At 41.1% G+C, this 16,292-nt stretch overlaps 1 protein-coding gene across 1 annotated transcript; it reads right to left on the bottom strand.

Annotated features, from left to right (window-relative positions):
* On the bottom strand, positions 1 to 15,673 carry LOC143300314 (uncharacterized). The gene is made up of 9 exons (XM_076613913.1): positions 15,589 to 15,673; positions 14,427 to 14,510; positions 13,031 to 13,241; positions 12,884 to 12,981; positions 11,340 to 11,477; positions 10,688 to 10,748; positions 7,957 to 8,024; positions 7,121 to 7,218; positions 1 to 4,864 (listed from the first exon to the last, which is right to left on the bottom strand). The coding sequence occupies exons 1-9, from the start codon at positions 15,613 to 15,615 to the stop codon at positions 4,741 to 4,743; spliced, it is 909 nt and encodes a 302-aa protein (XP_076470028.1). The 5' UTR covers positions 15,616 to 15,673; the 3' UTR covers positions 1 to 4,740.
* Between the last annotated feature and the right edge of the window lie 619 nt (positions 15,674 to 16,292).

The raw sequence follows: 16,292 nt of genomic DNA, 5'->3' as shown, positions 1-16,292 counted from the left end.
CAACTTTGCTGTGCGCCATCCACAAACCCCGACCTCCACCCCTCTTGGTATGCCTCCTTATATAGTTGAATTTATGAGAACAACTCACTGAACTGTCACCCAATGAGAAAATTGAACACTGTCAACCAATGAACAAGCTCAGTGTTCTGTTTGGGTGACCATACACTCAGACTGTTCTTTTCTCATTGGCTGACAGTTCAGTGAGTTGTTCGCACAAATTCAATTAGGAGGCATACCATCAGGGGAGGTTGTCGGGGTTTGTTGTTGGAGCACAACTTGGTGTCTTGCTCATAACTTCACTGATTTGCATAAGTTTTGCCTTCAAGAACTTTTTTGTTTGCATGTTCTTTTGAAAAGACTAACATTATGACACAAGCTTTCCATACAATTAATTTCCACATTTTTTACTCAGAAATGGATTTGCATACCTTGTTGGAGGACATCACAGGCATGATTATCAATGCTTTATTCAAAATTTCAAGCACATTTCCAACAAGTAATTATTTCACTGAGCGATACACAAAAAAACATGTGGAACAAAATTACAAATCGGTATAAATAATGGTTGACCAAATACACCAAAAACATGTGGGATAGAGAAAAAAATCTACTATTTTAGCAAACAAATGGATTTAATTTTCAAACTGATGGTAAACCAAGAGGTGTTATAATTTTATACTCCCTGTTTGGCGATATATACTTATTTTATATAATGGTTACCAACAGAACAGACTGAATAGATGAAAGGATGATTTCAAACAACAGACTTGATTGTGAATCCTTCCACAACTTCCCCACCCTCATTTTTATCTTTCCCACTTTCATCATCTCTTATAAACACATCTTGAGCATCAATGGAAACGGGTAAACACAGCAGTTGTAATGGAATAAATCATTGTGGACAGCATGCTCTAAAAGAGAAGATAGGTGACACAGTGAAAAGGGAAGCTGGAATAAGTCGTTTTCACCCTAATTAGTTCCAAAGGCAGTGTTTTCTCTTGAATGAATTATGAATCAATTACTCCTTTGCTTCTTAACGTTTCCAAGTGTTTTCTGTGCACACACTTTCCCTTACAGTCAGTGACCAAGAATGAAGTGGAGCTTCATCAAGAGTTCTTTCTCTCACCCTTTTCCACTGGACATTTATGCAAGGGGAAAACACACACACACACACACAACCATCTTTCTCCCCCAATCTGACTTTTCGCTGGCTTCATTTTACTTCAAGATCAAGTTGGACCTAATGAGAACTGGTGTAGCAGATACATCAGGACTTCATTATTTTTTTTCTTTATTATTTTTTATTTGGCTGACACACTCAGCACAGTACATCTCTGCAAGTGAATCTAAGGGATCAAAATATTTATTGTTGCATGATGACCAGAGAAATCAAACTCATTTTATCGTAATGTGTGTTTGTGATTGAAACTGGATGCGTAATTATGTTTTTGTGTTCGGTGCTGTGACATATTCAGCTTTGCACATTCTATGCACCAACAAGGAAAAATAATCGCCACAAAACTGTTTATCTCTCAGCAGAACCACTCACACACACTTTAATCATGATTAATTTGCTATTTACACACTTGAATCAGGTGTATAAACATGGAATTCATAATGTAAGCAGAAGCAAGAAAAAGTCGACAATTCGTGACAATTATGTTGACTACCTTGTACACAACACTGATCACAAATGACCTAATTTACATCAGTTCCTACCTTATTTAGCACAAAAAAACACTGGCTTCTACCCAGAGATGTGTTTCTGGAATACCTTGGCCTATGTCAAGAAAGTCACAAGGGAGAATGAATGATAAGGACCTTGCTCAAAGAAGAAACTGACATTCCAGATTAACAGCTATGACAGGCAGACTTTCTGGCATAAGAAACAGAAGAGGTGACCCGACTCAAAAATGGGAGTTTCTTCTGCTGACCATGTCAAACTGCTGCAAGCTACAGTTATAGGTTTGCTCTGTTTGCAATAAGCCACACCCATTCTGCTGACCATGTCAAACTGCTGCAAGCTACAGCCAATAGGTTTGCTCTGTTTGCACAAAGCCACACCCACTCTGCTGACCATGTCAAACTGCTGCAAGCTACAGCCAATAGGTCTGCTCTGTTTGCACAAAGCCACACCCATTCTGCTGACCATGTCAAACTGCTGCAAGCTACAGCCAATAGGTCTGCTCTGTTTGCTCAATCAAAGTCACACCCATTCTTATATATTCTGTGACACAAGCGATGTTTCTGTGCATGCCATACTAACACTGGAGGGACTGGAACATGAGATACGACTCTAGTTTACATAACAGGGAGTATTTGAAGGAACTCTTCTTTTTGGCATCCTGCTGCAAAGGGTCAAACTGACACAATCAAACAGGAGGCCACTGCCCCATGGTCCAGGAGGCAACAGCTGCATCATCAGCAATGAAAGAAACACCTTGAAAACCATCCATCAACCATGGTCACAGACTGTGCCAAGTAATGAAGCAGTTATTTGACAGCACAAGGGAAGCCTCTAGGTGTCAGGGACAGTGTGGTGGGGAGGCTAAAGAGGTGGCAGTGGCTACTAACCTCATACTGCTGTGCCACGGAGAAAGGTGGCAGAATGGATAAGACGCTATGCCAAGGAGAAAGGTGGCAGAATGGATAAGACGCTCATGGATAAGACGCTATGCCAAGGAGAAAGGTGGCAGAATGGATAAGACGCTCATGGATAAGACGCTATGCCAAGGAGAAAGGTGGCAGAATGGATAAGACGCTATGCCAAGGAGAAAGGTGGCAGAATGGATAAGACGCTCATGGATAAGACGCTCATGCCAAGGAGAAAGGTGGCAGAATGGATAAGACGCTCATGGATAAGACGCTATGCCAAGGAGAAAGGTGGCAGAATGGATAAGACGCTCATGCCAAGGAGAAATGTGGCAGAATGGATAAGACGCTCATGGATAAGACGCTCATGCCAAGGAGAAATGTGGCAGAATGGATAAGACGCTCATGGATAAGACGCTCATGGATAAGACGCTCATGCCAAGGAGAAATGTGGCAGAATGGATAAGATGCTCATGCCAAGGAGAAATGTGGCAGAATGGATAAGATGCTCATGCCAAGGAGAAATGTGGCAGAATGGATAAGACGCTCATGCCAAGGAGAAATGTGGCAGAATGGATAAGACGCTCATGGATAAGACGCTCATGCCAAGGAGAAATGTGGCAGAATGGATAAGATGCTCATGCCAAGGAGAAATGTGACAGAATGGATATGACGCTCATGCCAAGGAGAAATGTGGCAGAATGGATAAGACGCTCATGCCAAGGAGAAATGTGGCAGAATGGATATGACGCTCATGCCAAGGAGAAATGTGGCAGAATGGATATGACGCTCATGGATAAGACGCTCATGCCAAGGAGAAATGTGGCAGAATGGATAAGATGCTCATGCCAAGGAGAAATGTGGCAGAATGGATAAGACGCTCATGCCAAGGAGAAATGTGGCAGAATGGATAAGACGCTCATGGATAAGATGCTCATGCCAAGGAGAAATGTGGCAGAATGGATAAGACGCTCATGCCAAGGAGAAAGGTGGCAGAATGGATAAGACGCTCATGGATAAGACGCTCATGCCAAGGAGAAATGTGGCAGAATGGATAAGACGCTCATGGATAAGACGCTCATGCCAAGGAGAAATGTGGCAGAATGGATAAGACGCTCATGCCAAGGAGAAATGTGGCAGAATGGATAAGACGCTCATGCCAAGGAGAAATGTGGCAGAATGGATAAGACGCTCATCTGCTAATACAGAGTCCCTGAGGGTCTGGGTTCAAATCCTGCTCTCACCCATTCTACCTTTGACTGGAAAATCAAACTGAGTGTCTAGTCATTCGGATGAGATGATAAACCAAAGTTCCGTGTGCGGCACACACCTGGTGCACTGATAAAGAACCTGTGGCAACAAGAGAATTGTCTTCTGGCAATTGTCCTGCAGAAGAAATCCACTCTAATAAGAAGACAAACATATACATATGCATGCACTCCAGGCCTAAGGGCGTTGGGGCATGCTGCCAGTCAGACATCTGCCATGCAGGTGTGTAGCATATATGGATTTGTCTGAACGCAGTGACGTCTCCTTGAGAAACTGAAACTGCTGTGCCCCCAGCAGCATCTGATGCTACTGCCCGACACACCAGACTCACAGTCCAACAAGTTCCACCCAGCCCACAGTCTTGACAGAAAGCGAGAGGATCTCTGGCTTCTGCTTCTGAGGAAGACACTCAATGGAGATTGGTCACCCCTGTGGAAAGCAATGTCCTGCAGTTCACCACTGAGACAGTGACTGGGTTGGAGCTTATGCATGATCACTTTGCTTAATCCTCCCCTGCCAAAGAGGAGAGGTGAGCAAGTCAAAATCTGCAGAGACAGTTTTGATACAAGGGAAGATATTGCAACACTGGCCTCAAACACTGAATGTGTAACAAGAAGAGAATTCCAATGAAAGTCCTCCCCATTTTCTCCTCTGTGCATGAGGTACTGTCCATTCTCTTCACACACACATTATTCACTCTTTTATACTGTACACCATTCTCATCTTCACATAAACATACCCATTTAATCACTCTTTTATACTGTACAATCATTTGAGGACAGACACACACACACACACACACACACACAAATCTCCTTCCCTTTCCACACATACCTTTTTCTGGATAAATAAACACTGGGATGGAAGGTGGAAAGGTTATCAGTCTGGATGAGACTCAGAAAATCGGTGATGACGATGTCGCACCTTCGGCCGGTATGATGATGTGGATGATCCCAGCTCAGACACCGAGTTGTGAATGACCGTGTCAGAAAATGCATCGGTACTGAAACACAAGACACCATGCTTTGTAGTCAGGGTAAATTACTGTCAGAATTTTTACGTTCCTAGGTGGCCCCTTCGTTTCACATATCCCAGCAGGTATCATTCCAGAGAGAGACAGTTCTGCGCTACGAATATGTGGTCCCAGTCTTCCCATCTGAGCCCATACTGCCTATTTAGGGTAAGAATCAGACACATGAAAACATACCACCAAAAAAACCCCCAACCAAAACACAAACGCATACACACACACAAAACTATAGCTGTCTATGCTGGGGTTTGAACTTATGCCCTCCCAGTCATCTGTCATCAATGCTAACCACTTCACCATGGTGGCTAGTCAAAAACAGTATATGGTATGTGTTTACACAGTGAATGGAATCACAACTCCAGATCTGCCGACAGACTGTCCAGCATAGCTGCCTTCTAATCCTCTTTTAACGGAAAGTGATAAGACACTGTGACCAATACAGATTATTGTACTGCCTGGACAGACACATAAGTCCAGACCAATAAATGTCCATACTTCCAGCCCACCTACCTGATGTGCTCTGTTTATAGGTGCAATACATTCACAACCTTTGTCCTTTTTGCAAATTATGATCAAAGGAGTGCACTGTCAATGTTTATTTCAAGTATCAACAATCCAGGTTTAAATCTACACAAATTCATAGTTATAATCAAAATCTCAAGTTTCTCTGACTTGCAATGTGCTTGATCTAATCATTTTCCTCTATGAACTTAGAAAGTTGAGTTTTCACATGTGCTATATACAAAAGTGCAATTCATAAAATTACAACAGAAATGTTGTTTCTGTTTCTGCCAAACAGAACAAAGACCAATACACCCAATATACAGTAACTGTGAAGCTGAACCCACTGTCTGAGATTTCTTTCATTTCTGAGAAATTACAAGTTATCTGTAACGACAGAAATTATATATCACAAGTTAAACCCATTTAACTCAAGGGAGTTTACAGCCTTGGCAGGCTTCCTTGCGATATTAATGCAGAAAAACTCAGAAAACATACTAACACTGACTGAATTTTCCTTCAAACTGATATGTGTAGTCACAGCAAGAAATATTACTGAAGTCACTTCCCGTGGCTTACAGTTCACGCTCGTGTATGAATTTAAAGTTGCTGAGAAAATACTGATGTGTAAGATTACCAAGGAAAAACATACAGACAACTGAAAGAGGGTTATCACATCAATTCACTCCGCGAGTCAAAAACGTACAAAGGGTAAAAAATCCATCAGAATCTCCCCTCCTAATTCACTTATATCCCTCCCCACCTCATGCTGACACACAGGTCAGTGCCACATCACTCATGCTGACACACAGGTCAGTGCCACATCACTCATGCTGACACATAGGTCAGTGCCACATCACACATGCTGACACATAGGTCAGTGCCACATCACACATGCTGACACATAGGTCAGTGCCACATCACACATGCTGACACACAGGTCAGTGCCACATCACTCATGCTGACACATAGGTCAGTGCCACATCACACATGCTGACACATAGGTCAGTGCCACATCACACATGCTGACACACAGGTCAGTGCCACATCACTCATGCTGACACACAGGTCAGTCCCACATCACTCATGCTGACACATAGGTCAGTGCCACATCACACATGCTGACACATAGGTCAGTGCCACATCACTCATGCTAACACATAGGTCAGTGCCACATCACACATAGATCAGTGCAACATCACACATAGGTCAGTGCGACATCACTCATGCTAACACATAGGTCAGTGCCACATCACTCATGCTAACACATAGGTCAGTGCCACATCACACATAGATCAGTGCGACATCACACATAGGTCAGTGCCACATCACTCATGCTAACACATAGGTCAGTGCGACATCACTCATGCTAACACATAGGTCAGTGCCACATCACTCATGCTAACACATAGGTCAGTGCCACATCACTCATGCTAACACATAGGTCAGTGCCACATCACTCATGCTAACACATAGGTCAGTGCGACATCACACATAGATCAGTGCAACATCACACATAGGTCAGTGCGACATCACTCATGCTAACACATAGGTCAGTGCCACATCACTCATGCTAACACATAGGTCAGTGCCACATCACTCATAGGTCAGTGCGACATCAGACATGCTCACACACAGGTCAGTGCGACATCACACACAGGTCAGTGCGGCATGACTCATGCTCACACACGCACACCCTTGCAGAGAGAAAACCAATCCTCTACTCACTAAAAGTAAGCGAAGAAGATGAAGTAGTAGATGATGACACAGAAGATAACCATCACCACCATGATGATGTACAGGCCGGTCGATCCATCCGTGATTCTCTGGGTCACAAATAAAAAAAAAACAAAAAAAAAAACAACAGAGAAATTATTTCAGAGATATCTATTACTTCCACAGATTCAAGTCATCACATAAGAATTTTTATCTACAGCTTAATGTTAAAATTACTGGGAGAATTAATGATGAATGAACACACACGTACATAAGACAATACTTGCAAGTGCATATATGCCCTCTTAGTAATTTGGTACAGACGTGTATAATACAAAGCAAAATCTACATATATGAAATAAATCAGGTCACTGAACAAGTAACCACCACTGTACAACACTTCAACACATGAAATTTATAGTGGAAAAAAAAAAACCCATAAAAACTGCCTTTCTAGACACTGTGCGTGTGTGTGTGCGCGCACAACCGCATGCGTGCGCTCTCTTGTGAGTGCATGTACATGCATGCATCTTGGATAAAGGGATCACCAAACTGACAGTCTACTGCAAACTTTCCACACACAAACATGGAAATTCTGAGTCCAACCATTACCTGAATCATTAATGTTCAGTTGTTTACCTTTTTCACAGAACATACACCATCAGTACAATAACTGATGATCAATAGAAAGAAACAACATACTTCAACCATCTGCTGTCACTTGTTTCCAGTAACTTATCAGCGGCCGACTGTGTGTGTACATGGGTGTGCATGCATGCATGTTTTTAGCTAGTTTTATGGGAAAAGGAGTGTTGCATTAAAGTGGACTTCAATTCGTTCAAACATACCGCATCAAATGGGATCTCCCAGTATTTGGAGCAAGTCAGATAAGAGCACAGCTCCTTCATTGTTTGATCTGAAATAAAAAAAATTACAAGCAACATAAATCTCATTACGAGTCTGGAGTTCACCGAAACTTAATACTTTACAAAATACACAATGACATATTCAAAGAACATCATTATGAACTAAGAAAAGGAAGACAGCAAGTAAATTTTGCACTTAAACATAAGTATACACACACACATTTATAGATATCTGTATGACACAATGAACATTTGCAAACATATTCCTGCGATATACTTTCAGAACACACGCTAAGAAGAGTTCTTTATCTCCTTCTATATATATGTACATATATTCATCTATCCATATATGTATGGACAACACACACACACACATATATATCTACACACACACACACATATATATATATATATATATACACACACACACACACACACACACAAACACACACACATATATGTGTGTGTGTGTGTGTGTGTGTGCGTGCGTGCGTGTAAGACACAGCACGCGAAAACCTGGCTAAAGTTGCATCCAGCGATTCTCAGCTGTACACAAAAACAAGTAGTTAGGGTCAAAATCATGAAGATTGGGATTTTTATAGATATCGCATCTTGTGGCTGTATGATCTGTATTGCATGATGTCACTCCTCCACTTGCCATTCTTGTCTTTGTTTGAGTACAGAGAGAAAATCCGAATTTTCCTGTGCCTCTGACATATCGAAAAGGAAATTTTCTATCCAAAATTACGTTCAAATAACATACTTGCCGTGACCCAACTAGTGCAGACTCCGGCAGGGGTCTGACATTCCTGTCCTGTGCAAACTACTATCCACCTATGCGGAGAAAACGAAAGTACTACATCCAATAACCTCCCGGAAGTAGGTAACCTCCCCTTTGTCCCTCTTTTTCCGGCAGCCATCAAGACTCCTGTTCCTGTGCTCTTCATACCGCTAAGTTTTTTTTTGGTATTTTCTGTCTGTCTATTGATTCTCTGGCGTTATCTAAAATTCACTTAATTCTGAATCGTCTGACACCATATGTATGTTCATGAAGATTTGTGTTTTGAAGCTACAGGCAGACAAATGTGTGGGTTTTTCCATGGGTCTATTGTGGCTGAATAATCTGTATTGCATGACGTCACTCCTCCACTTGCAATACTTGTCTTCGTTTGAGTAGCACAGAGAGAAAATACGAATTTTCCTGTGCCTTTTTCATATGGAAATTAAAAGTTTACTCAGTTCTGAATCTTTTGACACCACATAAACATTCAGGATAATTCTTGTTTTTTAGGTCACAGGGGCACAATAATGTGGTTTTTTTCAAGAGCCGATTTCTCCATTTCTACTTCTCGGGCACATGAACTTCGAAGAAAATCATAGAAATAAAACTAAGACAGATAGATCCATTCTGTTGTTTTTTTTCTATATTAATCTTTGATTTTTAAACTTTTAGAAGGCACACAAAAGTAAAAAAATGATAAATTGCGACTTCAGCCGTGTTTTCACATGCTGCGTCACACACACACACACATATATATATATGGCAGAATGGTTAAGACACTCATCTGCCTATACAGAGTCAGTGAGGGTCTGGGTTTGAATCCCTCTCTTGCCCTTTCTGCCAAGTTTGCAGAATGAAACAGAGTATTTGTATTTTTATTTCTTTTTATCACAACAGATTTCTCTGTGTGAAATTCGGGCTGCTCTCCCCAGGGACAGCGCGTCGCTACACTACAGCGCCACCCATTTTTTTTTTTTTTTCCTGTGTGCAGTATTATTATTTGTTTTTCCTATCGAAGTGGATTTTTCTACAGAATTTTGCCAGGAACAACCCTTTTGTTGCCATGGGTTCTTTTACGTGTGCTAAGTGCATGCTACACACAGGACCTCAGTTTATCGTCTCATCCAAATGACTAGCGTCCAGACCACCACTCAAGGTCTAGTGGAGGGGGAGAAAATATCAGCGGCTGAGCCGTGATTCGATCCAGTGCACTCAGATTCTCTCGCTTCCTAGGCGGACGCGTTACCTTTAGGCCATCACTCCAGAGCGTCTAGTCATTCAGATGAAATGATAAACCGACATCCCATATGCAGCATGAACTTGGCACACTGAAAAAGAACCCAAGGCAATGAGTGTTGGCCTCTGGCAAAATTCTGTGGAAAGAATCTACTCTGATAGGTACACAAAAGGAAACTTTCTGCCTAAAATAACGTTTAAATAACATACTTACCATGACCCACTAGTGCAGACTCCGGCAGGGGCCTGACATTCCTGTCCTGTGCAAACTACTATCCGCCTATGCGGAGAAAACGAAAGTAGCTACGGCTAATAACCTCCCGGAAGTAGGAAACCTCCCCTTTGTCCCCCTGACTAGCGCCCTCTTTTTCCGGCAGCCATCGTGACTCCTGTTCCTGTGCTCTTCATACGGCAAAGTTTTTTCTCTCGTATTTTCTGTCTGTCTGTTGATTCTCTGGCATTCTTGTTTTTTGTCAAATTATGTCTCCAACCAGGTCACACAATTATATAGCTCGATTGGGCGACCACGCTAAAATTACAATATTATATTATATTCATGCTCTCAAGGCCTGAACAAACACACTGGGTTACGCTGCAGGTCAAGCATCTGCCTTACAGATGTGATGTAGTGTGTATTGATTTGTCTGAATGCAGTGACACCTTGAGAAACTGAAACTGAAGAACAGAAACTCGTACCTGTCAGTCTCCGTGTTTCATTTTCTGTCAGTCCTGATGGCACACAGGATTTCACCATCAACTGTAAAAAAATAAAATAAAAATAATATAAAACAACAACCTACTGAAACAAATTTCCCCATGTTCAACAAACTCTCTCTCACTCAACAAATTATCATGATACATTCACACACACTGCACATGTCCACACACACTCATGCACGCACGCGCATGTGCACACACACCCACACAAATATATGTGCATCAGCTTGTGTGCACTCATATAAATATGCTTTGCTAGGCTGATTATACCTAGTTACTGCAAACCCAGATATCTATAGCTTCATCTATAATCTAACCCCCACGCTGATTATACCTAGTTACAGCAAACCCTGATATCTATAGTTTCATCTATAATCTAACCCCCACACTGATTATACCTAGTTACTGCAAACCCAGATATCTATAGCTTCATCTATATCTAACCCCCAAGCTGATTATACCTAGTTACTACAAACCCAGATATCTATAGCTTCATCTATAATCTAAGCCCCACACTGATTATACCTAGTTATGACAAACCAAGATATCTATAGCTTCACCTATATCTAACCCCCAAGCTGATTAAACCTTGTTATTTTCCCAACAACCTTACAAAGAAGTCCACACTCACGGAACACTTGTGGTGCAGAATCTTCATGTCATCCTCCAAGCACAGAGCCACGTCCCAGAAATCTGCGACGACTCTCCGACCAATCACGTCACAGCGGAACACCTCACACATGTCCGCCAGGCACACAGAGTTGTGCATCTGTCAGTGGGAAGTCTTCCCTTTAGTTATCTTTTTAGTTGTTGTTGCTGTGTGTGTGTTCGTTCTTTAGTTTTTGCGTCTTTTCACTATCAGTAATATTAGACGTTATGAAAAAAAATTAAATAAAAAAAAAAGGGGGTGGGGATTGGGGAGGGGGTGTGGGGGGAGGGGCCGTGGGGAGGGGGGCAGGGAAGGGGAAAACAGAAAAGGTAAACTAGAAAACTACGGTAAAATGCATAACTAACATGCAATTACATTTAACAGCAACAATTCAATAATAATAATGATAATAATCTGAAACCATTAACACAATTCTGAAGTGCATTGAAGGAATGTAGGAATAGGGCTATGAACTAATGCCTGTGTGTGTGTGTGTGTGTGTGTGTGTGAGCGTGCGTGCGTGCGTGTGCGCGCACACATGGTTTTGTAAATGCACGATCATGTAAATGAATACATCAAAAATGTCTCTGAGCATGCCATGTTATCTTTACATTAGAGACTTAAATCATGCTGCAGCAAAACAAAGTTATGTTTAAAAAACAGAATAAAATAAAACTGAGGGGAGAAAAAAACTGCCTGCTGATAGTAAAAATAAACTTATGAATATATAAAATTTCAAGGAATACTCAGAATTTTTATATTTCAATACTGAAATGCATTAGATTTTGTTAATAAAAACAGCTGTTTATATTCAAATATTGGCAAAACTGGCGGTCTCCACTCTGGGAGGGACGCTCACTCAGTCTGGCTCCGCGACTAAGCCATTATTGTCGTTAGTAGGGGGCTTAGTAGGTGGTGTCCTAAGTACGTTAAAACAGAACAGGCACCACTGAACACCACCGAAGTGACTCAGCAGCAGTGCAGGGTCTCCTCTGGTGTGTGGCCTTCTGGCGACCTAACATTGATGGTTCCCTGTGGACTGCCGACGCTGGAACTACAACGGACAAACCCGGGTGTGGCCGTGTATGGGGGAATCTAAATGAGCGGCATGGGAGTAATGCCACTGAAACGGTGCAGATGACGGGGCAGCAAAAAAAAAAAAAAAAAAAAAAAAGGCAAAACAAAACTACTTATTTTCTCAATTTTTTTTTTTACAAGATGTTATAAATCCATCCATTTTCATGAAACTCAACATGCACAGAGCGCACATAATTTACTTCATGGGTACTTAAAATCCAATGTAACAATTATTCTTATTCCAAAGGAAGTTACAATCTGTCTCAAAAATGCAAGGCTGTATTATGTCTTGATGGACACACACACACACACACATATATATATATATCTTCTTAAAGTTGAACTGTTGTAACTGTAAAGTGCTCAGAGCAAAATCATTTGATTAGGTGCTAAATAAACTTATTATTATTATCATTATCATTATAAGACATCATCACTCGTTAACTTACTTGCAGCTGATCAGAGTGTCTGTTCTCAAAGTGCAGATCAAGGTAATACTCCGTCATGAAGGCTTTGCCGCAGAAATGACAATACCAGTTCACCCCATCTTCCATTATTATTATCATTATCATTATAAGACATCATCACTCATTAACTTACTTGCAGCTGATCAGAGTGTCTGTTCTCAAAGTGCAGATCAAGGTAATACTCCGTCATGAAGGCTTTGCCGCAGAAATGACAATACCAGTTGACCCCATCTTCCACCGACTTGTGAGTTTCCTGTATGCCGTAGCGATCCCGTCCCAGTGAAAACAGGCACTCGTCTGACAGCTCTGTGTTCAATGCAACAAAGGCTGGCAGCAGTTTCTGCAATGGTTGATAATATGTATATCTCATCACATGGTCCTAAGTTGAATAATAAATCGACGGGCGCCATAGCCGAATGGTTAAAGCATTGGACTTTCGATCTGAGGGTCCCGGGTTCGAATCACGGTGACGGCGCCTGGTGGGTAAAGGGTGGAGATTTTTACGATCTCCCAGGTCAACATATGTGCAGACCTGCCAGTGCCTGAACCCCCTTCGTGTGTATGCGCAAGCATAAGATCAAATACGCACGTTAAAGATCCTGTAATCCATGTCAGCGTTCGGTGGGTTATGGAAGCAAGAACATACCCAGCATGCACACCCCAGAAAGCGGAGTATGGCTGCCTACATGGCGGGGTAAAAACGGTCATACATGTAAAAAGCCCACTCGCGTATATACGAGTGAACGTGGGAGTTGAAGCCCACGAACGCAGAAGAAGAAGAAGAAGAAGAAATCATGCAAATAGAATGAAACAACAAAATAAGCAATACATAAAAGAGCAGTACCTGCATTATTCTTAATTTTGTGTATTCAGTATAGAAACATGACGACTGTACCATGCTGTTTGTGTCTCAATAAACATACCTGCTGTTGTGTCGGAGCAACATATAAAAAATAGTGTAGAACCAGCAAAAAACATTCTCTATTCAGTCCCAAATGTTCCCAAGAGGTAATCTTTTTATATGGACATAATGCTAAGAAGACACTATGTGCCTTCCTTTTCTATGCTTCAATCTGGAAGAATCAAGTATGTTCTGTAAATGTCAGAATACAACATACACTGAGATCAGGTGTAATTTATAAAGATGTGCAATCCGAAAATTTTGGTGCAATCATTCATGAGAGACTCAGCATTAAAAAGTCGCAATCTTTTAGTTTTAGTGATTAAATCATTAACAGCATTCAATCACAATGCTGACAGCAGATTATATAAACTTTAATCAGGGCAATAAACATTCACTGTTCAACCATTAACCTTTCCTGTATGTCACCTAAAATTTTGCATGCCATATGTCGTGAGTGTACAGACACCCATGGTTTCTATAAAGGAAAGACTCCTCGCCGTGCGCTGTGGGTGTGCAGCAACCCATGGTTTCTGTACAGGAACTAACCCCTTCCCATATGTCTATATATCAAGCAGGATTTTAAGAAAAGGTTACTTTCATCAGTCTAGTTCGTGAACTCACCTCTCTTACAACTTTACGAACCAGCCTGGAATTACTTCGGTCACACCCTTTGGAGCAAAAAGCCACAGGTACAGCCAACATGAACTGAAACAGATTATAATTGATGTGAAATTAAATATCAACACTATACAATTAATACAAAAATAATTTTGTTATGCAACAAATGACTGTTAAATGACTGCTGGACAAAGGAAGGCTAGAATTTTTTTCTTCTGCTTGTAATAAACATGCTTATCTCTTTTCAATTAATTGTCTAATTATTCATTTCCTTTTGCTGCAGTATCTTCTGTGCTATCTAAATCTTACTGGCGTATCTACTTTTCTCTTCAATTCTCCATCATGTGGCTTGCGTGAATCCAGTGTCATCTTTCATTCTCACACAACATTAACTTTTAGCTCTACAACCACAAACCCTGCAGTTTCAGTTTCTCAAGTAGGCGTAACAGATAAATCGATACACACGACATCACATCTGCTAGGCAGATGCCTGACCAGCAGCATAATTCAATGTACTTTGACCTTGGGTGCATGTATTTACCTTGTATAGGGGTGGATTTCTGCTACAGAATTTTGCCAGAGGACAACACTATTGCTGCACACGGTATGTCGGTTTACAGTCTCACCTGATCTGAAAGACTAGGCACTCAGTTTGATTTTCCAGTCAAACTTGTGAGAAAGGCTGAGAGCTGAATTCAAACCCAGATGGGCGTATTGACAATTCTGCCTTGCACTGCTCCAAAGTCACTTTGGTAATCATTTGCTTAATTTAATCTGCTTATTTCTGGACAGCAGGTAACAAAATTCCAGTAAAAACAAACACAGACTTCAGTTTATCTCGAATCTTTGATCCTGAGCACCAGTGCATTTGTATTCGTCGTTGGCAATTCTTTCTGTAATAGTACCCTGTTTTCCTTTCCCAAGACAGGCACACATCATCACATGCATGAAAGGTAAATATCCATAAAATATCAACGCGATCCGAAGGCCTACCACACGGTCCCATCATTCAATGTTTGCACGTGCAACATGTAATCAGGTCTGCCCGGCTGTGTCTGCCCTGCAATTGTTTAATTTCAAACGTAAAGACCAGAACAGAAACACAAAGTGCATACAGCAGACGTCGCAGAACAATTACACCAGAGGTAAATTCAAATATACTCACAAAACAAACTGTTAGTACAGGAGGCATGTTGATTTCTTCGCAGCGAGCTCAAGTGGGTTTGCCACACAGAGCTCTTTGAAAAGCGTTCTAAGTTTACGTCATAGAACTTTGAATTGAACATTCGGTGTAAGAATGTAAACATGTTTGTATCAGCATAGCGAGTTTAATAAAGAATTATTTTCTTAAATATTTATCAGGCTGTAAGGATGTCTCTTGATGATAAGAGAGAAAAGCGTTTCAAATCAAATTTATGAATTTACGACAAATCATGGGACGCAAGCGGTGAAATTGCAAAGAGACAAGAATGGCGTGGTTGTGCCCCTTCCCTGTCAAGGCAAATCGAAGACGAGGGGATATTGTGGGAATGTCGGAAAATTAACATTTAAACGGTTCCAGTTCACTTCTTTATAGCACCAACATTCATATGGAAATGAAATAAAATCACCAACTGATTTCCTTACTATCATTTGTCTTTTCTATGATACAATCTTTGTCTTTTCTGAATTCATGTATTGCTATGCGTGCTTCCCTGTAGTTACTTTTGTCAGTATTACACCCGACAGTCTTGTGGTCATTTTTTCATAATCCAGAAATTAATAAATAAGCCATTTTTAAACTGAATTTTATATTCAGTTTTGTTTCACACGATACAAACACAATACAGAGAAGTTTCACACAATATAAATGTGAGATTGAAACAGAAA

This window comes from Babylonia areolata, chromosome 26 (assembly GCF_041734735.1).
Source record: "Babylonia areolata isolate BAREFJ2019XMU chromosome 26, ASM4173473v1, whole genome shotgun sequence".
In the NCBI taxonomy this organism is placed as follows: domain Eukaryota; kingdom Metazoa; phylum Mollusca; class Gastropoda; order Neogastropoda; family Buccinidae; genus Babylonia; species Babylonia areolata.
The sequence above is the reverse complement of the archived record's forward strand: the minus strand, read 5'-3'. Positions and strand labels throughout refer to the sequence as shown.